The sequence below is a fragment of the Seriola dumerili genome, unplaced genomic scaffold (assembly GCF_002260705.1).
Source record: "Seriola dumerili isolate Sdu_G_001 unplaced genomic scaffold, Sdu_1.0 BDQW01000161.1, whole genome shotgun sequence".
In the NCBI taxonomy this organism is placed as follows: domain Eukaryota; kingdom Metazoa; phylum Chordata; class Actinopteri; order Carangiformes; family Carangidae; genus Seriola; species Seriola dumerili.
The window spans coordinates 240,300-266,982 of NW_019174416.1; the positions used below are offsets into that span (position 1 = coordinate 240,300).

At 41.1% G+C, this 26,683-nt stretch overlaps 4 protein-coding genes across 5 annotated transcripts; 1 reads left to right on the top strand and 3 right to left on the bottom strand.

Annotated features, from left to right (window-relative positions):
* Positions 1–59: 59 nt before the first annotated feature.
* Positions 60–13,762, bottom strand: LOC111226751 (histone-lysine N-methyltransferase, H3 lysine-36 and H4 lysine-20 specific-like). Its single transcript, XM_022752064.1, has 23 exons — positions 13,718–13,762; positions 12,251–13,113; positions 11,709–11,850; positions 11,399–11,571; positions 9,466–11,317; positions 9,251–9,375; positions 8,419–8,638; positions 8,113–8,216; positions 7,875–7,988; positions 7,600–7,821; positions 7,395–7,487; positions 7,145–7,268; positions 6,834–7,034; positions 5,673–5,852; positions 4,703–4,859; positions 4,397–4,602; positions 4,179–4,291; positions 3,816–4,085; positions 3,600–3,716; positions 3,327–3,468; positions 3,091–3,197; positions 2,755–2,959; positions 60–2,252 (listed from the first exon to the last, which is right to left on the bottom strand). Exons 2-23 carry the CDS (start codon positions 13,094–13,096, stop codon positions 1,459–1,461), a joined length of 6,507 nt encoding a protein of 2,168 aa, XP_022607785.1. The 5' UTR covers positions 13,097–13,113; positions 13,718–13,762; the 3' UTR covers positions 60–1,458.
* A 1,412-nt stretch (positions 13,763–15,174) lies between these two features.
* LOC111226527 (UPF0461 protein C5orf24 homolog) lies at positions 15,175–17,092 on the bottom strand. Its single transcript, XM_022751721.1, has 2 exons — positions 16,852–17,092; positions 15,175–16,665 (listed from the first exon to the last, which is right to left on the bottom strand). Exon 2 carries the CDS (start codon positions 16,660–16,662, stop codon positions 15,994–15,996), a length of 669 nt encoding a protein of 222 aa, XP_022607442.1. The 5' UTR covers positions 16,663–16,665; positions 16,852–17,092; the 3' UTR covers positions 15,175–15,993.
* Positions 17,093–17,420: 328 nt separating this feature from the next.
* atp5o (ATP synthase, H+ transporting, mitochondrial F1 complex, O subunit) lies at positions 17,421–20,165 on the bottom strand. Its single transcript, XM_022751722.1, has 7 exons — positions 20,105–20,165; positions 19,772–19,822; positions 19,557–19,667; positions 19,238–19,367; positions 18,127–18,239; positions 17,858–17,944; positions 17,421–17,689 (listed from the first exon to the last, which is right to left on the bottom strand). Exons 1-7 carry the CDS (start codon positions 20,129–20,131, stop codon positions 17,579–17,581), a joined length of 630 nt encoding a protein of 209 aa, XP_022607443.1. The 5' UTR covers positions 20,132–20,165; the 3' UTR covers positions 17,421–17,578.
* A 1,850-nt stretch (positions 20,166–22,015) lies between these two features.
* On the top strand, positions 22,016–26,222 carry LOC111226526 (serine/threonine-protein phosphatase 2A catalytic subunit alpha isoform-like). 2 transcript variants are annotated; one of them, XM_022751719.1, is made up of 7 exons: positions 22,016–22,623; positions 23,071–23,280; positions 23,355–23,528; positions 23,633–23,722; positions 24,185–24,346; positions 25,229–25,347; positions 25,485–26,222. In XM_022751719.1, exons 1-7 carry the CDS (start codon positions 22,522–22,524, stop codon positions 25,555–25,557), a joined length of 930 nt encoding a protein of 309 aa, XP_022607440.1. In that variant the 5' UTR covers positions 22,016–22,521; the 3' UTR covers positions 25,558–26,222. The 2 variants fall into 2 exon arrangements, with proteins under 2 accessions (XP_022607440.1, XP_022607441.1); XM_022751720.1 differs by lacking the exon at positions 23,355–23,528.
* Positions 26,223–26,683: the final 461 nt, after the last annotated feature.

A 26,683-nucleotide genomic window follows, 5' to 3' on the forward strand; every position in this document is an offset into this window, starting at 1 on the left:
CCCTGGAACTCCAAGGGCCACAAAAGCTTCAGGGTGTGTTTGTGTTTTTACCTGATCTTGAAGAGCGTAACTGCATCAAAATAAAGTCTTAACCTTTTTATTGAAATTTAGTGCAACAGACTACAGTTTGATTTAATCTTGTTTTATAGGCTGAACCATCATTAAAGTGTAATGCATAATGTGAAAGACAATAAGACTGATAAATAGAAAATATGGTTCACATGAAGCACCAGTCTATAAAAAACGGTTCATTTTTATTTCCTGCATTCAGACCTGGTAAATCTGTCTTGATGAACTGTGTAAGAGATGCAAGAACTATGAGAAACGGTGTCTGAGATAAGCAGAAAACAGACTGCAGTTCAAAACCTTCAAGTCACATATGGTTACCAGCCATATTTAACGGACAAAAGTCAAGACTTCTAACACAATCTGTGGTAGAAACCTCAAGTAGAAAAATAATCAAACAGGTTACAGGATACACAATGAGATAACCAAAGAACTATTTTTTACTCCCCATCTCCTGGATGCTGATACAGCTTGCTTACTTATCAAATACACTTACAAACTCACATGGCAGTTACAGCATTAGCTTAAAAGTATCCTTGTGATATATTGCTGACAAAAAAAGATTTCTTCTGCCATGTGTGACTGAGAAGAGAAAGAAATACTGGATACCACGAGAATAAGTAATTTGACTTTATTCTAATTTTGTTAATGGGACAGCAGTGATGGGTGTAAAACCAATGTTAGTGATATATGTGATGCATATTTTGGTTGTGCTATGTCACGGCATTCTTTTATTTCTGTGTGTGTCCGATCCTGAGCTCTGACCTACCTGTTTGGAGAGAAAACAGGATGTATTAATAGAAATAGTAAAATCAATGAAAAAAAACTACTGGCTGTTTTTTTTTTTGTTTTTTTTTTTATCTTGACAAGAATCATTTCAGTCTTGATGACTCCAGTGGGTTTATTTTGCATTCCTCAGAAGCATCAAGCAGGTATTGTTGTGCCTAACTGTAACATGGACCAGTGAGAACACTATTTTTTATCACTCTTGTAATTAGAAAGACAAGGTTAAGACAGTAACAACAACATAAGATGCCCTTATCGTGACAGTTTGGTCAGGTGAAACTTCTCAACTTTTTCTTATATTCCAAACATTTAAAAAAGGCCAAAAAATGTAAACAATAATGAGAGAAAGAACAAAAGAACATAACAGCACCAGACACAAATAAACATATTGACAGAAGTATAAAGAGATGGACTGAATCAGTCCTCGAGCCTTAGCACCAGTACACATCCGCACCGTCAGTCCAGCAGTGGATGAGAAGGCAATGTAGTACCAAAGTGAAGGCAGTGTTGCGTTCAAGTAGGTACCAAAATATCAAACTCTTTTTGTCCTTTGAATGTCTATTGAGAGTTTTTGTTGAGTATTTATAAAGGAATGGATGGGCCGAGTCATTTACCATCATCCTCCACTCTCCCCCATTCCTCCAAGTCCTCCACCTCTCCATCATCAGCATCTTCATCCACATAATCATCCCAAGTGTCATACACATCCCCTCCTTCGTCGTCGTTGTCGTCCTCCTCCTCGTCATCTTCCTCCAGCATGTCCCCTCCATACAGTGGCTCCTCCTCCTCCTCATCTTCCACTATCTCCATCTCCTCCATTTCATCCTCTTCCTCTTCTGCTTCCTCGTCATCGTCGTCGTCGTCTTCCACCTCCTCCACCTCTTCCACCTCTAACCCGCACACCTCCCCGTCCTCCACCTCACCATCCTCTCTCTCATCCTTAGAGGAGGTAGGAGTGGAGAACGCTTTCCCCTCAGTCCTGTCTCTGAGGTGAGACCTGCTGGAAGGGATGAAGCTCGAGGTAGCAGTCTTTGTGTTGATGTAGAGACGAGGAGGAGGCTCCTGCCTGCCCAGTGGAGCCTGACCAGCAGGGGAAGAGATGGGAACAGCAGAGGAACTAGCTCTTCTGGAGTCTGGGACCAGCGAGGGAGTGATGGGCACAGACATTGCCCCAGGCCTCACAGAGGTCGTGTTGGGCACGTATTCACGAATCTCTCCTGGCTCCAGCGGGTCTGGCCCACAGGGGTCATGTTCACTGCAGGACAATTTGCCGTCCAGCTTGGAAATGAAGAGCATGCCTTCACGATGCTCCTTACAGTAAGAGCTGGGACACATCTCGCAGAATGAAGCTGCCTCTTTTCCGCAGATGTCACACTGGTGCCACGGACACTCCCATCGCCCTGGGGACAAGACTAGTGTCAGTACTCAGCATATCTTGTGTTTTTTTTAGACTAAAAGGCACAAACAGTAACATTTTTTGACCAAACTGAGGTTGATAAATGTAATAAGCCACTTGATATTATAACAGTCATAGAGGTCTGGTTAAAATCTGCTTAAAAAACTGAAATAATGAAACTATGAGTTTGGGAGTTTGAAAACACTCAATACAACACCAACAATATCAAGAAATGGCATGTTAGCAGCAGATGATCAAGGGCAATGTTTTGTTAGATATATCTGGTCGTTCTGTCATCATTAGCACAAAACAAAGTTTAGTCCACTTTCACCCAAATTCAATTCACTGCCCAGTGATCATTCCTTAAAACCATGAATGCTTGAGGATATTTGAAAGTTGAGTCAATTTTGAGAAACAATTTTGATTTAATAGAGCCCCTTTAGAAATATGATACGGGCTAAAAGTGATCCTTACATAAACAGTAACAGCCCTCAGTCCCTACTTGCCTGCAGGCCTCTTGGCCAAGTTGAGACAGTCAGCGTGATAGACCTTCGGGCAGCCTGGCTTCTTACAGGACACAATCTGTCCCCCATCACCGCAGCTGAAACACTCGTCTTCTCTTTCCTTGGTCACTTCTTGCTTGGTCTTCTTCTTCATGGGGACCTTTCTTTTTCCCTCCTTCAGTTTCAGTTTCTCTGCTGACGGCTGGTTCTGAACAAGAAGAAGGAAAAGGCAGCTTTTTGTTGTAAGTTGTAAATTTAGGCAAGGACGGTCAGAGGATCATCTAAAGGGTGCCAAGTGTGCTCACGAAGCAATAAAACTGTTCAAATGTGTACTTTTACCTTTGGTCTGACACCAAGGAAACCGCTGCAGTTGGGTGCTCCACATTTACAGGCAGTTTTCCCATTCCCAAGACATTCCAGGTTGTAGTTGAAAGTCAGCTCCACACCTAAAGGACACGCTGGATTAGCTCTAAAACTGCGCTCAGATTGTAGATTGTAAATTAATGAAATGTTCTGCATTCTTAATCCTATACAATGCAAAACAACAAAAGTGAGTTGCAGGCTGTCACTCAAACCTTTTGGGATGTCTTGTAGAGCAAACAGCCCCACCCTGGTGTCCCCATTCACAGTCCACTTCTGGGTCTCACAGTTTGGCTGGCAACTGTGGTTCATGAAGCGAGCCTGGTTCCCTTTGGGCCCAGCATCAATGATCCGGTCCTGGAATTAAAAAATAGAACTAGGTTTGCACCAGGCATCTGATCTACATTATGAATCAAGTGGGTTGCTAAGCAGTACCATAAACACATGACATCACATGACGTGTTAGCAGGTATTTAGCCCAGATTCACCTTGTCCAGTGTAAGCATGTAGAAGTTACAGATGTCGTTCTCCTGGGCATGTCTGATCCTGGCTCGACATTCTTCTTCATCTATCACCTCTCCCACATATTCACTAACAAAGGCTCCCTGAGAAGCAACAGAGAAAAAAATAAGATAGAGGAATAAGTATAATGTGTTTACTACTTACAATTCAACAACCTTGTGTCAGATTTTTTTCCAACCTACCTTCTTGATGTCTGACACACCACGTAAACCCCAGCCGCAACCTAGTGTCCTGAAAATCTCCACAGTTGTGTACTGGCGCTTTGTGAAGGCCTGGTTCTGACATCGCTCCCCTGCCGCACACACCTGGGGGTGGCACTCATACATCAGCATGCGGTTAATGCACTCCGAGTCGATGCCGCAGGGGTTCTCGTCAGAGGCTTTACAGTTGCAACGTGGGATCTCTGATAGGTCAGCTGTTATGATCTGGACTTTCCCAATTGGCCGGTTTACCTAAGAGACAGAGACGGCGGCGTGATTTTTTACTGTACATCTTGGTGAACTGGTCTTAGGTCAGTCTAGATGAGCACAGATGTCACACTATACCTTAATGTGCCTGTATGGAGGAGGTTTCTTGTCATTCTTTCTGTCCTCCTGAAGTTGCCTCATTTCCTTTTCTGCCTGGAGCTCTCTGAACCTTTCTGCTGCTTCAGTCAGGGCTATAAAGAAAGACATGATCTTTACTCAGACTATTAAAGCATAAACTTAAGCTAAGATTCAGTTGAGCACTTGCAAAAATACAGTCGCTGAATTAAAGCACATACCCTTTTTGTACACGGCATCTGCACCCTTCCCCATTTTCTCAATGTTGTGAGTGTCACCCTCCATGTAAGGGAAGACTCTGGCCTGGTATGTCCACACAAAATCTTTGGAGCCAAAGAATTGGACTGGGAACTCTCCCACCTCGTGTTTCATTCTCAAGATGTTATTTGGAACATCTTTGGCTAGACAGACTTCTGCAGGCCACCACCTAAAGAGTTAGGTCAGGTTTCATAAGAAGAAATATGGGTACATTAGCTGTTGCTTAAAACCACTGTGTGTATCTGAAGACAATGTTGTTGTGCACTTACCTGTAACGTCCCCATTTGACCCACAGTATGTCCTTAATACGAGGCTTCTTCCCAGCTTTACAGTCATTGCAGAACCAGCTGCCCTGAGGCATCTCCATATTCAAACATTCCCTATGGAAAGCAGCAGGACAGGCCTCACAGCACAGCAGACTGCCCCCTACAAAACCACAGCACAACACACTGATAAGGGCAATGAAAATATATTGAGTTTATTAACTAAATGAACAAGGCTATTTTATTATTTTGTCTACAAAATATAAAAAACAATGACAAATGGCCATTGCAAGTTACCAGAGCCCAAAGAGTGTCTTAAAAGTGTATATTTGATCTCTTCAACGATCAATAAGCCCCAAGGTTTTTGATTTACAACCATCTGCACTTTCTTAGGGATTAACAGCAACTAAATACCAAATGATCTGTTACGACTGCTGTCAGTCGTCTTCTAGTGTTTTGATCTCGTCGACTAATTATTTAAGCACAGTGACTAACATAAAGCACACACAATGCAGACAATGAAGAAACACAGGGGACACAACGGTGGCTATACCAATTCATACCATCAGTGTTACTAATGATTGTGCTAAGCTCAAGCAGGTGTGTAAGTAAAGTCTTGACATATTCCTTTCGGGCACTATGGCCTTTTGAGATCCTGGTTTGAAGAGGCAGATGTGTGTGTAGGTACAGCATACAAATGGAAACAAAGACAGTTTTTGCATCAATGATACATTCGCTAAGTGGGGGAAGAATAAAGAATAAAGGACAGTGCATTTTCCAAAGCAGGCACTTTTATGGATGTTATCAATATCTGAAACAAGACGACAGTTTGGAAAAATGTGCAAAAGAGTGATCAGGTCTGAGTCATTTAGCAGTTTCACATCTGAGCTCATGTCAAGAAATGTATATGTGATCATAGTAGTAAAACTGTTTTGTTGGCAGATTAAAAATCACCATAGAACAAAACCAAACTCGCCTTCAGAGCAGACGAAGCACCAGCTAACATTGATGTGTTCGTGGTTCTTGCAGCCTTTACGGGGAGTGAAGTGGTTCGGACAGAGGAAACTGTTGTTTGCCAGCACCAAACTGCCTGCTGCCATGCAGTTGTCATTGGCATGGTAAGCCACAGGGCAGCGCACACATCGAGCCAGCCGACCTAGAATTAAAATACAGAGGAACAAAGACATCTTAATCCACACACATCTGGATATTTAACTGAGGTTTTGTAACAACAACCCAACAACACACAGTGCTCTCAGTCAACTGAATGCCTTATGAAGCACTTTAAATGCACTCCAAATGTCACGTCCCCTTACACCTTGATTGACACAAATTGATTAGATTTTACAGGATTATCTGGAGAGCTGGTACATCAAAGTCCAAGAAAGAAAAAAAATTTTAATGTAAGTGTACTGTGCCAAAAATATGTGCAGCAACTGTTTCAGATAGAGTCAGGTCAAATTACCAAAACCCAAGATAACACACACTGTGTGTATTGTCAGCACCAGGAGCTGTTTCAAGGATATTGTATGAAGACATCAGACATCTCTGGCTACTGGCACGGTTTGTAGTGACACATGAGCAAAGATGCTAATGGGGCTACTACTTACAGCCACTTTATTAGGTATAATACCTCTCTGTTTACATGTAAACAGTGAGTCATTTATAGAGGAGATGGTCAATTTTGCAAATAACCAAATATAGTGTAGAGAATCTCAGAACAAAAACTTTCACGCTAACTACCTCGTGTTTACCAGCAACGGACACACTGATAGCAGGTTTAGAGTTTGGCACAACATGGATCAACAACAAGGTCCATTTTGCATTAAACATTCCAGGATGGTGCCGATGGTGAACCTCTAAGTGCATACACATTGCTGCTACGCAGGCAGAAAATGTGTAGTGATGGCTACAGTTTAATCTTTGCCAAAGGGACTCCAAAGCACCACTTTCAGTGTTGTAAGAAATATGACAGTGCCTTTACTCTGATGGGGTGCACAGTCCCGAGATCTTCGGTCATGAAATCAGGAAATGTATGAGGTCATGAAGTCATGAAGTCAGCATGATTCAAGTCTGTGGGGACCTTTCGAACATGTAACAGTCATCACATTATATCCACAGGCAGACTGGAGCTTACCCTTAGAGCTACAGACGTTGAGAGGGTTGGTGATGTGGCAGGACAGACAAACGTGCAGAGGGCAGCGGAAGCCTTTGTTATGTGGCTGGGTTGCAGAGTAGCCCAATATACAGTCTGTATGGTAGAATTTCCCACACAGTGGTATCATACAGCGCTTTACCCCATCACCAGACTTCTTACATACAAAGCATGTGTGGACACCTGGAAGGAACAAAAAGAAAGAAGTATTTCAAAACTTAAGCTTGTAAGACCACACATTTTATGATCATTGACAGACCAGTGCTGCCCCTGTCAGACACCGGCGTACTCACCAGTGTTGCATTCACGACAGAGGAATTTTCCCCTGGGAGCCACTGACAGGCCTATACACTGCGGGTGAAATGCTCCATAACAGTGGCCGTCGCACACCAGCAGGTCTCCTGTCCTCTCACATACCTGCACAAACATACACACAAATACACAGTAAAATATGCTAACGATCTACCTGCTGCAAATGAAGGATGTGTCCGAAACTGAGCCATACAAAGCAAAAAATATATACTTTCTAATAGATTGTCCCACCTGACAAACGTTCTCCTTTAAGGATGTTGCTCCTATTTTCCCTTTTATATCCACATGGGAAGAGAGGCTGTCATTCAACCCCACAGACTGTACCTACGGAGATTAAGAAAGAGCTATTGTTACCCATGGTCATGGATGCAGGACTACAGATCCCTCTTTGATGGATGACTAGTGATTTTTCAGCTGAACAATACAACATGCACACCTCAGGTTTGGGAGTTAGTGTTCCAGTGTGTACATTTTGTTTTTCCTCAGTGCTGGAGGGCTCCATCTCTGTCTCCTGCTTGGGGGTCTTAGATTCCCGGGGGCTGGGAGGCCTGTTTGGACTGGGTCCACCGAGAACGTCTTTGCTCTCTGAGTGCTGGGAGGCGACAGCAGGGGCTGAGGATGTGGTGGGTGTAGGCTTCTCTTTCTTCACAGATGCAACCTATCCAATGTGAGATTTTTGAGGATGATTAAATAAGGTAGATTGATTTCAACATCAAATTGCTTGTTTGGATATAGGGAGAGCGATAGAATTTGCTTTTGAAGAACCTGAGTTTTCTTGACCAACACCTTCACCTCAGAGGTAACTGCACTGTGTCGCTTTAGCTCCTACAAAACAAACAGGTGACAAATTGTGAAAATATGTACATTTTCAGTACTAGCCCAAAATACTAACTGGAATAGTATACACACACTAGTACACTTGCCCACTGCCATCTCAGTCGTAACATACCTTCTTTTTTATAGGAGCAACAGACACTTCTTCTATGGGACATTCCAGCACCTTGTGTGACAGCTTCCTTGGCCTCTTTCTTTCTTGGATTAATAACCCTGTGTCTACGGCGAAAAAAAATGATTAAATAATGCATTATTTATTCTAATGTAAAAATATCATCTCAGGGACAAAATGGTTCATTCATAATAAGAGATTTTAAATATTCCACAGAGAAACACCAGTCTATTTTGTATCATACAACCTGACAGTTGCTTCCAGCTTAAACATGATATTCAGTGAGAAGACACTCTTAAAGTTATTTACCAGATTCAGGAGGTAGATCAGTTTCTTCTGCTGTCTCTGTGTCAAGGGGGGGTTGGGTCGTGGCTGGGGATACTGAGCATGCTACAGGAGAAAGCTCGTCCTGAGATGGACTCTGTTCAGGCTCAGTCAGAGCCTCTGTGGGCTCTAGAGAAGATGAGCATGAGGTAACAGATCCTGGTGTGGTACTGAGATCATGGAGTGCTGTCATCCCTGATGTCTGCTGTGTACACACATGCAAACAAAACACGATTGGGGTACATCAAATATATAGTTTCAAATTAAGAGCAGCATGTTCTAGTGATATTTTAAGATTTTACAGAAATTAGAAGTTTATCAAATTTGTTTCTGCAATGATATCTTGATAACTCATCAATAAGACAATAAATGATGGAATGATACGCGTAACTGTACAGACATACGATCATACGATTGGAATGATTACTAAGGTATGTAATTATTCCTTTATTCCCAAAAATCTATTTTGGAGCAATTTACATCCCATATACACTATGTCTGTCTTTTGGAAACAGGTTGTGAAACATGGAGTCTGTATTACTTTTAATTTATACACTACATACACAATATAGAATATTCTCAAAGCCTCCCTAGAAACATGTTATATGCTGTAGGTTGCAGAGTTAACCATTAAGGTGACATACAGGTGCCACAAGATGTTGAAAAATACTGTTAGAATATACACACCTGAATATGTAAAGTTTTTCTTAAACACAAAACAGTAAAACAGTAAAATAAACGATATTTCATATTTACATCAAGTGTAGTAATTTCAATTTGTAATTAACGGAAATTAAAAGAAAGATGAATTTCTTACCATTTTGGAAGATTCTGAGGTGTGTTTCTTTGATTTCTTTTTTGGGGCAAATATTTGTTCATACTCCTCAGTTGACTCCAGGAGCCTTTTAGTTGGTTTCCGCAGACGTTTGTTCTCTGAATGCCCTGTGTAAACATACATGACATACGTATCGCTTGGTCACTTATTTTAACATCTCAGTAGAAAAACTAAAGCAGCAGCAGTTTGTGTCTTACCTGCTATGCTGCTTGTCTCTAGGAAGTGCGAGTCACTCTCTGCCTGCTTCCTAATTCCCAGATCAAGATCTGGTGACGGCCTTGTGGTGTAAGGCCCATTCATCTCAGCAGACGCCTCACTCATACACCCACCCTTATTCTCCGCAGCCCCCTCAACCACCTGCCAGCGCTTCTTTGGAGCCACTGTGGATTCTGAGTTCTTGTTGAGGTAGCTGGCCGAGGGATCAGCAGCGACGGGAGGACCAGATCCAGGATCAGCTAAGTCAGCGTGGCCACTAACAAACTCCCTGCCATAAGCCAAGTCAGCCAGGTCTGAGGAAAGGCCAGGTATGCTGAGTTTCAGTTTGGCCGGTAGTCTTTGTTTTCTACGCTGCTTGTCTGAGCTCCCAGTCTGAGAGTGAACAGGAAAGTCTTCACAGTGGTAGGTGTCTGCTGTCATGATAGCTTTAGTCCTGTTCTTGGTTTTCACTGCTGTGTTGTTGGGTATTATGGATTTTCTCAATTGGCCATTTTCTGTTTTAATCCCTTGAGTAAAACCTTCATTAGAACCCTTAAGTGGGTCACCCCCAGTAGCAGTAGGGATGACCAAGGGTTCCTCCTTGATCAGGACTGGTGATGGCGGGAGAGTCAGGGGTTTACCCTCTTTTTCTCTGATATCATGCATGTCTTTCAGCAGCATCAAAAAAGTACTGAATTTATAATTGGAATCAGGCCGAAATGCAGTGAGCTCAGAGTCACTGCTGTCCTCCTTCACAAGCGATTTAAACATTAGTTCCTTGACATCCTGAAAGGCTTCCATGGGAGACAGAGACAAGGACGGGGAAGAAGAGGTTGAAAGATCTGGGGCAACATTTTCCGTTTTGATCTTAACAGGTTGCACAGTGGGTACACTGGAGCCTGAACACTTAGACTTTATCAATGAGCCATTACGAATTAGTTTCTTATCAGGCTTCCTTGCACGCCTTTTTGGAGAGCTGTGATCGGTAGAGGAAGATGCATTGCTGGGGGATTCCCAGTTAGGAGACATTTCAGTTTTGATTGGTGCATTAGTAGATGTATTATTAGTACAATCATCATTATGAGTATCTGTTGAGATTTGGCTTGTGGCCAGTGCATCTTTGAGATCAGTCTTTTCCTCTGCTTTCAGAGCCCTCGTCATCAGACGACTGCTGGCAGGAAGGTTCATAGAGTGCTTTTCAGTTGAACTGTACAACAGTTCATTACAGCTGCCCAAATTCTGTTCAGAATTTGTATCTTTAGATGTCAATTTATTTGTTAAAATGCTATCACAGGAATCTGTACATTGGTTCACCTTTTCAGTTAACTTTGTTTTAGCTTTTGATGAACCCTGTTTTCTAACCAGTCTGTCTACGTCCTGTATTGGAGACATTGCTGTACGTTTAGGACGATGCAGCATTGGAACTGAGTCCAGGTCAGCATATGGGGAGTCCTTTGGCTCTTCTTTCAGTGCACAAGTTGTTGTATGAAACTTGTCTGTTATGTTTGTGATGGTAGATGATTCCTTTGATCCACCAACTATATGGCCAAATATATCTGACAAACATTTCTTTTTCTTCTTGCAAGCTTTGCTCTTGTTGGATTGAACTGTAGAGTTTTTTATGAGATGGTGTTCATTTTCATTGGGGGGCATATTTGGAGATGGGGTTCGGCCAGAGTCCACAGTGGGAGAGGGGGCCTCCTGTGGCTTTTCAGTGGGGAGTGGGCTGGGTACACGCTCCTCTCCATTGATGGATACTGAAAGCACACTTTCAGTGTTCCTTTGTCGACCAGGAAGTAGATACTCAGCTTCTGTCACACTGACTTTCCACGCAGTCAGTAAACTTTTGGGTATCTGCCAAGAACACAATTAACATTCAAAATAATGTTCGCCGTAAATATAGATGAGATTTTAGTTAGTTATTTCATAAGTTACCGTATACTTGTAGTCTTTCTCCTTCTGCTTCCCTCTCCGTCTAAGCACAGGTAAGTCTTCAAACTGATGGCCTCCTTCAAAAGGAAGAATGACATTCCCTTGGACCCAGGCACATTCTATAATCTCTCCGATCGTCTCCAGGAAATACATCCGACAAGGACGGGGACTGGGAACTGAAGTAGAATAATTGTCAATTTATCAACTAACTTACACACAAAAGAATTCCTGTGGTTGGTGTTAACCTCTTGGGTAAAGGTCAAGTTGTGGGAAACAATTTAATCATAAAATGCATATGCAAATCAAACCTCACCTTTCATCTTAGTGTGGGTCCCCTGGTCTGGATCGCAGGTGATTTGGCAGGGCCACCAGGGTCGTCTGTTGAACTTTGCCCACACTAAGTCCCCTTCCAAGTATTTTACTGCAGGAAGAGGCTTTTTCTTTGGGCTGTTGGACTAACCAGGACAATAAAAATACTTTAACATCTAATTTAGAAAACTGTGGCACTGTATATGATATAATTAGAATCAAATCAAAATTTCTGTCGTGATTAAAATGACATTCTGAGTAACAGAGTTGGAGACTTTAAAAAGATTTTGTATTATTTAACTTTTGCATCAAAATATTATGTTATCACTGCTAGGAACCTGTGTGATCTCTAAATACATGGTGTAATGCCTTTCTAAAAGGTCGATAAAATTATAATTTGAGTGACGTCTACAGCTGGAAGCTGTACAGGTACAGTTATGTTTATCTATCATTTTGATGTATAGGCAGTCCTACCTACTTTGTCCATGGAAATATATAACCAAGATAAACTTCGTAAAGTAAGTATTCCAGGTATTTCAGACTCACATTAGAGTTGGTGTCAGTTGGTGAAATAAGTCCAGGGTCAACAGGAGAGCCAAGTTCACCATCACTGTCTGATTCCTCACCCAAACTCCACCCATCTCTCATAGTGATTTCTGGCAGTGCACTGGGGCTTAGTGTAGGGTTCAGTTCAGATATAGTTTTGGACATCAGATTAAAGACAGTAGGTTTGTATGTTCTTCTGTCCCCCCCTGAATCACATGTGGTCTTACTGTCAGTAACAGTTCGTTCCTGACTCAACTTTTGGGAGTTGTGAAAAGGCGCCAGGTCGTCACTACTGTTGTGCTCCCCCTCCTCGTCCTCTTCCTTAACGTCATTGCTGTCAAACAGCGTGGACTCAAAATGCAAGTAGTCATTTGGGATGGGAGAGCAGCGCTCCAAGCTGTCAGAACTTTGGGGTGAGAAGCCATTTCTGTTTACGTCCTGCATAGTCTCAAAAGGCTCCATGTCATCATTGCCTGGAGAAGGAGGCAACTGGACTGATGGTGCCTCAAACTCATCATCGTCACTAATTGGGCTTGCACACTGCAAGTGGTTCCTAGGATGGAGGTCCCTCTCTAGGTCAGGCCTGTTGACCACAGTGTTATGGTCCTGCAGCCTCCTCAGCGGGCTGTAGCAGTGAGTTCGGTCTGGCTGATTGTAGCCCAGGACAGCTGGCTGTTTGAGACTGGAGGATGGCAGTTGCACAGCTGACGGTTGGTCTGACACACGCTTCACAATGCCACATTGGTTTCCATAGGAAGTGCTCACAAGGCCATTGCGGGGCCTCAGCTCTGGCTGGCCAGTACCAAATGCTGAACCCCTAACAGCCTGTCTGTATGACTGATTCATGTTGTCATGGCTATATCCTGTCAAATAAAAAAGAGGGAGGTTAGACATGGCAAATTTGCCATTGAAGTTTCTCACTAACTATGATTTGAGGAGCTAGTAAGCCTTGCACACTGTACAATAAAATAAAGCATCCTGTCAATCACATAAAAAAAACATTGCGGAAATAGAGCTGAAATCATATCCAGTCCGATAGAAACCTATGAGGGAGCATACCAGCAATGGACTGAGCGTACACATACACAAACACACACATACACACACACTAATAAGCCGACATTGCATGGCCTCCATAGTAGAGGCCGGTCGGACAGCACAAGACAAAACACAGAACACAACCGCTGTCCCGCTCCGTTCATAATTCATTCACAAACTATCAGAAAATAGAACCGCTTTGTCTGGTGGTTGTGGGTCATGGCGATCGCTGACTACTACAGTCAATGGAGGAGCGCTGAGGCTGTAACAGAGGTAGTGACACTGAGCCATCACAGAAACACTGAGTGGCTCACACAAACAAGCTACAACCACACACCGACATAGGAAGCTACTATTAACTCACAAAAAGGTCTGATCGGCACTAAGTTCACAACACTATCAACACGTGGAAAAACGCGAAAAACTCACCATTTAGAGGTCGGTCAGCGTGAAACCAACAATGGATGTTTGATAATGTGGCACAAAGCGAGTGTTTTTCTCGGTTTGTGAAAGCGGATCTGCACAATCCCAGCTGCAGCAGCACTAGCAGGCCAAGGCACCGCTCTCATTCTCTGCACTTCATCGCCTCATCAGCGGCGGCCCTCTAAAAACTGTCACCTTAAATACAAAATAACAAGTAAATCTCCATTACGCTGCAACATAATACAGCGGCGAAATTCAGTGTGCCATAACCGGTCCCCTAACAGCCACAGCAGCTTATTTACTACATGATTTTTGCCTGCTGTCGAAGTGCCCCCGGTTAATGTTAAAACAAGCCCAGACTGACTGTGTTGGTGAGCAGCAACCAATCGGCACTGCTACCCAACCCCCCGTCTGCAGAGGGCCGTGACACTCACCCTCCTAACACACGCGCACACTTACAAGCACGCACGTGCACGCACATCTACATCCAGGTGAAGTTTCTAATAGTCACTGGTATTTTATAACTGATATTTAACGTAATAATCACAATTTAATGAATTACCTGTTTTAGAAATTTGCCACATTTCTGCGCGTCTGGCTGGCTGTTTCTGACTTTAACTCTACTGAGTGGTATAGGCCTGTTTATCTCTTTGTGGCGACAGGGAGATCATGAAAACAAAATGATTGCAATGCGCACGGCCTCTCCGGTCAAACTAAACTCCGTGCGCCATATTGCCTTTCCACAGAGTCCTCTGACATGAGGAAACAGGCCGCTAGGCGCTGAGGAAAAGAACAGAAAGAAAGAAGGAGTCAGTGTGGCTGTAAGCGTGCATAACGACCGGGCTCTGCTCTGCTCCGATTAAAACACCAGTGATTGTCTTGTAGCTTGCTCTCACATAACATTAATAAGGATTTGGTGCGTGTGCTGTATAATCTTATTGATAAATATCCATAAACGCGCAAACGCAGAGTGCACAATAGGCTCGCTACAGTGGGCCAGTCCTTCAAGATCAAACAAAGACCATCCAGTTACACGCCGACTTGACAGCAGAGGATCTTACCTCTGCAGTTTTTTTTAGCGCACTATCAGGGTTGTTGGGCTCACATCTTTACGTGCTTCATATCCATAACCTTTTAGGTGAATGGTACAGTAGAAAGACCAGACAGCTTCGAGGAGTAACTTATTCACCCACACCAACAGATAATATGCCTGGCGTTTATATAAAACAAGACCCTTACATAGTATTTCTAACCAGTTCTACTATCACACGGTGTAAGAATACGTCCATAAAATAAGATCATGTATGACAGTGTGCCGCAATTTAATTTAGTTTAGAGGTTAATTTAAAGGTAATATTACAAGGTGATTACTATTATCTTGGGACATGAGCCCTCTTGTGTCTACAGGGAGGATTACATGCTTTCGATTTGGAAGAAGAGAAGTAATGTTGAAAAGACCATGTCGTTCTTTTATTTTGGTTTCACATACATCACATTAGCATTTATTACATATTCCACACAGCACTTTTCTGTTTTATGAAGTAATCTTTTTTCCTAATGAACAGCATAACACCATACATGTAAATCTGGAAGTGCTTATCAAGTGAGTTTAGGGACAAAAACAGGCAATACAATACATAATCAAAACTAGATTCACAAAGTGAAGAAATAACAAATACTGTGTTCAAATGTTTATAATGCATTGAGTTTTACCAGTTCAAGCTAATTAAAATGTATTGCAGTGTCCCCTTGTTAGGTATGATGCAGGATAATATCACAAAATAAAATACATATTGAACTGGACAACACAGAAAGGACAATTACACATCCACATATTTATGGTAAGGAAAAAGCTGATTTTATAGGCTGTTTCAACTAAAATGCAATTTTTATAAATGTAGAAAATATCACAAGAAGCTGGCCATAGAAATGTTAAAGCAGAGTAAGAAAACGTGTTACAACTCAGAGGAACACAACGCTTGAGGGGAAAAAAGATCCACTCTCCAGTGAGGTTCGAACCACAAACTGATACATACATTTTTTGCCTATACTGATTGGTGTGATTAATTCATATGCATGCATCTCTTCCAAACTGGAGTAACATACTTCTGATTCAGTCATTTATTATGAGAGGATGAAGATAATGTCAACCACTGTACAGTGAAAACTCAGTCAGAGCCATTTCAAATGACACAGTTATTTTTGAAAACATTTGAGAGCAATGTTTTCCTCAGTGTCCTCTTACTGGATGCACTCAAATATTTTTCAAGCTAGCTGCAGAACTATTCTCTGGTTTCATCCACTTTGCTACTGGGCTCACAGAGGTCTCTTTTCTCCATCATGGTGTATGGAAAAGGTGGAACATCACAGGCATTGAAGTCCAGTTTCTTGGGAACACTGCAGTTGCTAAAGTCAAGTTTCTTGCCGCTGTCACAACCAAACTCCAGCTTCTTGAGCCGGGCTAGACTCTTGATGCTGCCAGGGGGCCTGCCGGGGCTAACCTTATATCCTGCTGCTTTGGTGGTACCAAGGGGCCTCCCCGGGCTGGTTTTGAACCCAGCTGCTTTAGTTGTTCCAAGTGGACGTCCAGTACTTGTTCGGTAACCAGCAGACTTTGTGGTCCCTGATGGTCTCCCTCTCCGCCCTGACTTCACAATGCCCTTCTTCTTCTTCGAGCTATCGGGCCCTGCAGCTTCATTGCCCCTGATTCTTACTGTCTGAGTCTGGAAGTCGTTCTGGGTGTCTTGCATTTGGCATGCCATGGCTTTGTGCATGCCCTGTGGCAGAGGGGCTAGGCCAGCAAGAGACAGCTGCAAACCAGGGTTGGTTGGAGAGGGGTAGAATTTGTTGGACTGGGTGCTACATAAATCAAAGTGGCTGGCTGGATGACAGTCCTCTGCCAGTCCACTCATACAATAGTCATTGCTGCTACTGGTCACTTGATGCATCATTTTCTGTTGGAGTGCAGAGAAATAAACATTAGGCAGAAAGGCACTACAAATGCACGTTTACCCAGACAAACACAAACCCAAAGAAGCATTTTTAATAGCTTGCTTTTGGTGGAGAAAACAGGCCTTGTAGCGTTGCAACACTAAACGTTAGTATTGTCACATGCAAACTGTAAAATGAATTGTTCGTACCTCATTTGTTGGTGGACGTTGGGCTGGAAAGGGTTAATTTCGAATCGCATACATTTTCTTTCTCTGACAGCCACATCTTCGTGAAGACGCTGCACAAACTACGCCCTGGCATCCATGAGTATTGTCTTGCAGCGTCACTGTTTTTTCTGTTGCCTATTTTCTGTTCATTTAATCCTTTAGGCAGAGGTTTAGATGAGAGAGGCAGCCATTTTCGCCTGGAAAAAAAATTAATAAAACAGGATGCGCTGACCACGCATGCGCACTAAGGCTTTCAGGAAACGCGAGGCAGATTAGTGTCACCCAATGTGGCTTTACCAAAAAACTATATTAAATATAATCTTAATAGCAGAACGTGGGTTTCTACCAACAAAAAGTCACAAAAGATTATTATTTGATGCTATTGTAGCAACTACCAAGTGCTACATTATCTACCACTTTCCCACTATACAAATGCAAAAAAGAATAAAACAAAAAAACAAAACAAAAAAACATGTCTACATTATCACTGGTCATTGATAAAAATTTGAGCTCAAGTGTCATAACAACAACAATGACAACAAAGACCATTCTTCATTTTTTTGTAGTTTTTATTAACATCCATATGAACTTAAGCACAGACACTGGATTTATGGAGCAACTGCAGTGCTGGAACAGGTAGCAATATACATTTATCAGCGTTTCCTCCGATGGTCGTCTCTGATCTTTTGCAAAATTAAGTCCATGGGACTTAAGTTTCTCTGATGAGCTTGGTCAGCTTCTGAATCTTTGTTTTGGTGGACATGTCCACATACTTGTCGCCGATGCTGACAATCATGCCCCCAAGAATTGCAGGATCCGACTGTGAAGAAATGACAACAGTTGAAATTACAGATGATTTAAATTTACACTACGACTGATTCACTAAATTGGCATCAAAATTATTTGCTTCACCTTCACTTTTATCGTGATGAAGTAACACCAACTGCAATATGGTAATATGTATGTTTCTGATGTATTTACACAGTACCTTTGTCTCCAGCTTGATGGTTTCACCCTTCTGAAGAAAGCCCTTGAGAGCTACTTTCAGATCAGCAAGATTAACTTCATCCAAAGGCTGAAATGGATAAATATGCATTGCATGACTGTACAATATATGTATAGCAAGCAAAAATCTAAATATTAAAGTTAGAGTGACTGATACATAATAGGGGCTGTTTTTATGAGGTGATTTGTTTTGCGGTGTAGATTTAACAAAGGTATGCAGGAACATATCCTACATGTCCACCCATGTCATACCTGAGCAGTAGTGACTGAGCAGATGACCTCTCCACGGTGAGCACTCATCATCTTGCCGAAAGCACTGATCACATCACCAGTTAGAGTAAGACGGCCATTGTCAGCCAAAACATCTGCAAAACAAAAAGCAGAATACGTTTGGGTTTTTCTGCATTACCAATTGTCAGCCATGAGTTGAACCTTTATACAGTGAGCAAACATTATAGAGTACAGCTCATGTATTGTATTACATTACTTCAAAATAAATATCGGCCGTGATTTTATCAAACTTGTCCTGCCATATACAATTTTTGCTAAAATGTGAAATTTTGGAAAATAAGCTCCAAACTTAATTTACAGCATGATCAATATCAATATAGTACTCCTATGCTGACTGAAACATGGGATTTGTGTAATGCAGCTGCGGAGACTGCATTGTGCAGTTTACAGTTGGCCTGTTTAAAAGGCATTTTTATCTACAACATTTGCATTTGAGAATGTTTTTATTCGTTTACGATTTTCCCACTTAATTAAAACCTTGCACAACAAGTTTCATATCTGTGTTGCCTAGTGTAGTTATTTGGTCTGACATCGCTTTAGGTCTCCATAGAGGTCACAGGAAGAAGAATAAATATAAGATAAAAAAATATGTCTGCGGTGAGAGAATCAAACTTATTGTATTAAAAAATAAAATTGCATTTTTAAGTGTATTAGTTGTGATACAAATATTACATTACTTCTGAAAATAAACAAATATGTAAAATGTGTATGGTTTACATGTAGGATCCTGTGAGACCTCTTGATGGTGATCTCTTTTGGGTACAAAATGCAAATTTTCATGTTGTATCATGTTGCTGGTTGACCATAACTCTTTTATTACTCACCACGTTCATTAATGTAAGTGAGAAACACTTCTGTTATTCCACATTTCTGTAACCCATATTGACCTGAATCCTCTTAAACTCATTTCGTTATAACTATTTGTATGACCCCTACGCTGCACTCACACACAGACTTTACACAAACAAAACCTACAATGGTCTTTTTGAACTATGATTAATATTATGCAATGCTAAGACAGAGGCCAGCACATAACAATAGGACCACTTAGCCCCTGTTAGGGAACACTCACTAATGAGGTTGATGGTGATGGGTGAAACCTTTGCCTTTGCCAGAGCATCAGTGAAAGTCTTCTGCTTGATGTTGCGCTTTACATGAGGATTCATAACAATACCGGAAATCTTGGGATCCTTGATCATGGTCTGAAAAACAAGATGGCACACAGCAAAAGGTGACTGAGTTAATGTAGTAGAGGAAAGGCAGATTGGGCTGAAGCTGCTTTTATTACCAAAGTCTGACACACAACAGACCATTATCCAAATTGTTTATTATTCAATTATAAAGTACACTACTTTCATCAGTCATTGACCTACAATTCAGGGTTGACTTACAGACACTCTCCCCAGCTCCTGCTCCACTTGGTCCAGTTTGTTCTGCTTGCTGGCAGCTGAGAACAGAGCAGTGGCATAGCGGCCCTCCACTCCATACACCTGGATGGGAGGCTAGAAGGACATAAACAGAGATAAAATAAACTGCCACCGTTTTACTAATTCTGGTACTGTCTGTAGACAAGTGGTTATACTCGGTGCAGTTTGACATTATTTACCTTGACCAGCTTTGCTGCAGGTCTGATCACAGACGTGCTGAACTGGCGGACCTAGAGGTGCAAAATTACATGGTCTCAACACAGAGAAACCAGAACTTCAACCGATGAACTTTTGGTGCGCTTCGTGTCATTTACGTTAAAGACAGCTAGCTGGTAGGCTAACACGTTAGCAGTCATTCAAGTGCAATGCCTCGCGTGAATTTGTTGGACATTTAGCCTTACCCCCTGGTTATCAGAAGGAATATAATACTTAAGACATGTTTTTAAGCTATAAAATTTTCCATCAGAAGTTACATAATAAGAAAAAAAACCCAAAATCATTGAATGTCTTACCTGCTGCCCTAGCATGTGTGCTGCCATTTTCTCCTACAGCTGTCCAGAGTAGAACAAATGACTGCGCATGTGCATTTGAGAGGAAGGCGTGTAGTTATGGGTAATGTAGTTTTCCAGCACAGCGCAGTCTGAGATGTTTTTAAATTATCAAAAATATCTCACTATAAACATTCTGTTAAGTGTCGAAATGCTATGAAAGACTTGACAAAATGCTTTTGATAAACTTGATAAAATGCTTTAGTCGTATAAAGCCTACTGATTGTGTATTGTAACAGATAGTCCTAATTTTATATAAAGTGAATATATGTAACCGGCAGTTCATTAGCTATTTCCTACCTTACAGAATGAGCAACAGCTCAACATTTGAAGCAATTTTATGTCACTGGTAGACTCTGATCATTCGTTTTACAATTTTACACAATGAGCTCACTCATTTGACATTAACAAAACTGCCTATTTGATAACCAGACTGGATAAGATACCTCACTTTTTGCCCCAAAAGAGTAAATGAAATTGACAGAATACTGGCATGTGTTTTTGTTTTTGTTTTTTTCTTCCCTAAATGATGCCTATCTGCAACAGGCACCATGTGTGTCTTCAGAAATTGTTGTTTTATGGATTTTAACAAAATTACTTTTCAGTTTATTCATCTTTTGCAGATTGCCATCATTTTGAGGTATGAATACATAATGGAATACAAGATAATGAGCCTTTTTTACAGTGTCCATGTTATTTTAGTGAGCAAGCAAATAAACTTTTTTTGTTGCATAATACAAGCAAAAAAAATGTTGGTGAGCAATAGGAACAAATCATGACAAAGAAGCACCAATAAAATGACTGAGAATAAATAGGTTTTGAAGCACTTTACAAATAAATCTTAAATGAAACCAGTTCAAACGTCATCCAAGTCCTAAAAGATAATTGTGTCCAATGTAAAAATAAAACTGGCACAAAATTTGATTTGGTAGCTGGTTAGAAGGACAAATAAGGCAGATCCTGGCTGCTAGTCATGGTTGCAAAAAACAGGCAATCTAACCATGTTTAAGCAACTAAATTAAGATAACTGACTGGCAGCAAAGTTAATTTAAAATATCTGTTTAAAGCTGCATTAGCTGATTTTTTACTGGCCACCTGGGGGAAGAAGAATTCACAACAAGCTGACAGACATACAACTTTGAAATATTATCACCTAATAAAATTATTATAGCTAATGGTTTTAGGTTAAAATAGACATGTTTACATTTTAGCTCTGATTTGGTCTCTACCAACTCCTGTTTAGCTTGCTTTCTTCATAAGCTAGTTATTGTTTGCTGTGTGGGGCAGGGCAGGTGTACAGTCAGTTTACCTGAACTTTTTTGCTGAATACATTTGCTTGCTGCTGCTGAAAACAGTGCACAACTGTGTTAACACTGAACCATAGAATAAATCTGTGGTCTGTAAAAACCAAGACAATCATCTGTGGCTTAAAAGCTCAGCAGGTCTGCCAGGTTGTTTGATAATTCTTTGTGGGTTTGTCACACTCAGTGACACCATACTTATATTTTAGCTGGCTTTTCCTGTTATCTTAATTTTTAAGATACAAACCTACGACATCTGATTTCACATCAATGGAAGCTTGCTAGTCATCATTGAAACTACCTTTAGCATCTGGAAACGATAATAGCTTTTGCTTTTCCATGAGCACCAAGCTAATCTGCCCAAATTGTCAAATGTTTTTCTGTAAATCATGCAGTAGACTGAACAAATTTACTATCTCAGTCATATGTTATCTGAGTACTAACTGTTAAAATTTACTCACCTACTAGGTTGGTTAATCTGTAATTTGTTAATTTATTTTTTTGGCAACATTACTCTCCAAAGGTTGGTGCTGAGTTTTTCCGCCAGCAGGGGGCAGCTCAACCAGACATTTTACTTTTAAACCAGCATTCAGGAAACACAACAACAGCAGGCAAAATTAAGATACAATAAAATAATGAATTCGGTTTAAATCCACTCGATCCTACTAATAAGATAGACTTCTTTTTAAATCCACCTTGAGGGGTTTACCAGGGGTACGATGACGTACATATGATTTGTGGCTCAACCTCGATTTGGACAACAGTACGCAGGACTGGTTCTTCAATTCCTGTGAGCTGTTTTTATAGTCTTTATGACATTGGTCTTTTAACAAGGAGAGGTGGATAATTTCCGTATCATGTGAACTTAAATACTTTGGTCCCCACAAAACAGCAGGGACGCAGGGCAGGTGACGCATTCATTTTCGCGGAGCACACACCCGCACATACACATACGCACACAAGCTGCGAATGACCACAGAGCTTACTAGGACGTAACCGGGCCATCAAAACGAAATAACGAGAGGTTTTTCCCGTGGAATTTTAAAGCTGGTCGGCTCGCTAGCTGACAGCAAAACAGGCATGGACGACAAGTCATTCACCAAGGAGTTGGACGGATGGATTGAACAACTGAATGAGTGCAAACAGCTCACAGAGAATCAGGTCAAAGTCCTATGCGAAAAGGTAAGGTTTGCGCAGGAAGGCAGACGAGCAATTAGTACCCGTCTTTAGCTTTCAACCGTTAGCCGTTACGTCTCCTGGCTTAGTAGAAGTGTGGTCTGGACTAACGTCAGCTAATGCATGTGGCCTTGCCCTGGAGAACACCATTTGGCTGCAGCTCCATGCAGTACGCTGCTAAAGGGGCCGACTCGGCAAGAAGATGGAGGGGGATGCCTGCAAACATGTTTTCCCTAACTACGCCCACTCTTGGTATCTCTTCACCACTGGAGTGCACTGGCACTACCACAGCAAACTGTGTTATATTCTGCTGTAGCCCTGATGAATATTCATTGTTTGGCTTTAATACGTCTTGTTTACAACACATACCCACTGTACCCACCTACTCTGCACCATACTCTGTGTTACATGTTAATCAGCATCATCCTATGTGTTCTTGGTCCATCTTTTAAGGCCAAGGAGATCCTGACGAAGGAGTCCAATGTGCAGGAGGTGAGATGTCCAGTGACAGTCTGCGGAGATGTCCATGGTCAGTTTCATGACCTAATGGAGCTGTTTAAGATCGGAGGGAAGTCTCCAGACACCAACTACCTCTTTATGGGAGACTATGTTGACAGAGGCTACTACTCTGTGGAGACAGTTACACTCCTGGTTTCACTGAAGGTAAAAATGTTTCAAAAACTTGTAAAGTGGCAAATTATTGTTGTGTTTTATTTAAAAATACTTTTTTTTTGTAGGTAAGGTTTCGTGAAAGAATCACAATTCTCAGAGGGAACCATGAGAGCAGACAGATCACACAAGTGTATGGCTTCTACGATGAGTGCTTGAGGAAATATGGAAATGCCAATGTTTGGAAGTACTTCACAGATCTGTTTGACTATCTGCCCCTCACTGCATTAGTAGATAACCAGGTGAGACTGTTGTATCCACATATGCCTCGTGTGATGTGTCCTTTATAGCACGGATATCGGGTCTGTGTCATTTGTGTATTAACATATATCCATTATTCTTTAAGATTTTCTGTCTCCATGGAGGATTGTCCCCTTCAATAGACACGTTGGAACACATCAGAGCGCTGGATCGCTTGCAGGAGGTTCCTCATGAGGTAAATTCAGTCCATGTAAAGTCCAGAGTGACTGTCACTAGAGGTACTTGCTGTGATGACATTTGGATGTTTAAAACATTTATATTAAAAAGGTACGCTGGTGAGTGTAGCAGCAATCCTGCTCTTACAATTTCACACTATTTATGAGCATAATCTGCTAAACATGTAAATTCAGTAGATTCCATCATAAAGTCTGAGCTGAAACAATTAATTGGTATTTTGAGGGGCATTTATGCTATTTTGTTTGCTTGAGATAATAGATAGCAGCTACTAAGGTCCCTTGCCATATTTGAACCAGAGATGTCGTGGTGCATGGTCAACAACTTTAATTAAACAAAACAAGCAATATAAATATGTCAACTTGGTCTGTGGAAAATTGTGATAGGCATTTTTCACAATTCTCTGACAATTTTATGCATGTTCAATATACTAAATAGCACCTATATTTCCCTCCTGTTTCAGGGTCCCATGTGTGACTTGTTATGGTCAGACCCAGATGACCGTGGCGGTTGGGGCATCTCACCTCGTGGTGCTGGTTACACCTTCGGGCAGGACATTTCCGAGACTTTCAACCATGCAAACGGCCTAACTTTGGTCTCAAGAGCCCACCAGCTGGTGATGGAGGTACTTTAACTTTGTGTACACTACCAGTCTTAGAATCCCTCAATTTCTCCAGATGTTACTGAAATTTACATAGTGTAGCGTCTCGCTTTTTCTCATATTAAAGTGATGAACACAAACATGATAAAGATTTTAAAAAATGGATCATGGACTCTTGAACTAAATTTAATCAAAATTTTCTGGCTCATTCAGCAGCCGAACAAACTCACAACATTCTTTCTACAATGGAAATGAAATGTTGTTTGGAAAGTTCTTTCCAACACTGTTGCAAAAGTTCCCACAGATGTGTTGCACTTGCAGTTTGCTTTGCTGTGACCGTCTGTCCAGTTCATCCAAACCAGCTCCATGGGGTTTAAGTCTGGAGACTGTGCTGCTCTTCCATCATGTAAAGCCACCGTCTACTTCTTTTCTTCTAATGTTTTGGGTCATTGTCTTGCTGTAGGATGAACCCCTGACCAACCAGTCTGCCTTCCTTTGTTATTTGACTTGCCTCACCATTCTGACAGCAATATACAGTCATACTTCCTGCAGTATAGTATTCTCTTTATTTTTTATAGGGTTTACAGGAATTGTTTGCACTTTTAAGGCTTCATTTACTTCCATTGCTGCAAGAAAAAGTTTCTATTATATTTATGTGTTTTTTTCAGTTTTTAACTACCTTGGGCAATTTTCCACTTGCCTGTGCCGTTTTACATTATTCACTGGACTTGAACTGCTTAAATAAATTTCAATAAAAACTGGAAAAATAGGGTTTCTAAAACTTTTGACTAGTAGTATATCTGCTTAAAGTAATCTTTTTTTTCCTTGGAGACACTGCAGATGCAGTCATGACATTACATGTTGTGAATTGAAAATAGGTCACATGCATCTAATCTCTTAATCTAGGGTTATAATTGGTGCCATGACCGCAATGTAGTGACGATCTTCAGTGCACCAAACTATTGTTATCGGTGTGGAAACCAGGCAGCAATCATGGAACTTGATGACACATTGAAATACTCCTTGTAAGTAAAGTTTTTTTTATTATTATATTAATATAACTGTGTCTGTTCGTATGGACTTTTGGCACTTCCTTTAAACATAATTACTACAGACAAAAAATTTCAAAAGTGAGTTGAAGAGTCATGCCCCTCTTTTTTAGCCTACAGTTCGACCCTGCACCACGCAGAGGAGAACCCCATGTGACGCGGCGTACTCCAGACTACTTCCTGTAAAGATCACTGGTGAGGATGGCAACAGGCTACACAGAGGCTTGACAAAAGAAGCATTCATTATACCATGGACCAAAAAAATGTGTGCCATAATCACAATGAGAATGGAAACTATCACATCTAGTTAAAGACCACCATCCTTTCAATTTTTTCCTCTCTGTGCATGATGTTTTTATTGCTAGAAATTGATTGCTACTTTGAACATTACCGTCACAATACCTGCTGGTTTGTCAGGAAAATGAATGAACTAATGCTGAGAATAACAACTAAATGTAAGTAATCTTTGTGTTAGGGTGTTAATGATGACCAGAGTGTGTTGACATATACGGTATATAAGCTGCATCTTTCACTTGGCATGGCCTCAATTCAAAGGTTGCAGTAAATATAATGTGAACTTGTTTCTTTTTGTAATTGAAGCGCAACAGTTTATTTTGTGAAGTGAGCTGATAGGGTTAGATGTCAGAAATGAATATGTTCTCTTTGCACTTTTGTATTTGATTTTTATCACATGGCACTGACAGACTACGTTCCTTTTTATACCCTGTTAAAGTGTAAGTAGCTCTCTTTCTGCTCTGCTGTCTCTGATGAGAGTTAATGTAATTCATTTAAGCAGGCAATATTGGTACGAATGGCATCAGTTGTAAAAAAAAAAAATATATATATATATATATATATATATAATAACTAAATGTTTTGCAGCCACAGCTACATGAAATAAAGACTGAAGTTGCTTCGTCATTTATTTCGTCATGGTACAGTTTGTGGCATTATTGGTAACAGCTCTCATCAGTCACCACTAGATGGAAACAGACGCCCAAAAACAGCCCATGATCAACTCGGACAAGATAATCAGCATCGTGATAAGCAGGATTAGTGTGAGAGTACAGGAAATTGGGTAATTTTATTTATTTGTGTTTTTATTGTAATCGTAAGTATTTGATATATCATGATTTTAAAATCTGAAAGGGACAAGACTGCTAGTTTGCATCATATCACTCCAAGCCATATTGGCAACTAATTTTGCTTTTAATTTTGTTTTATGTGTGTTCTTACGTCTTTATTTTTTATTTATTTTATATATGAAGGAATGCTTTCACTGACATTGATGTTGGCTATTAATGTCAAAGTC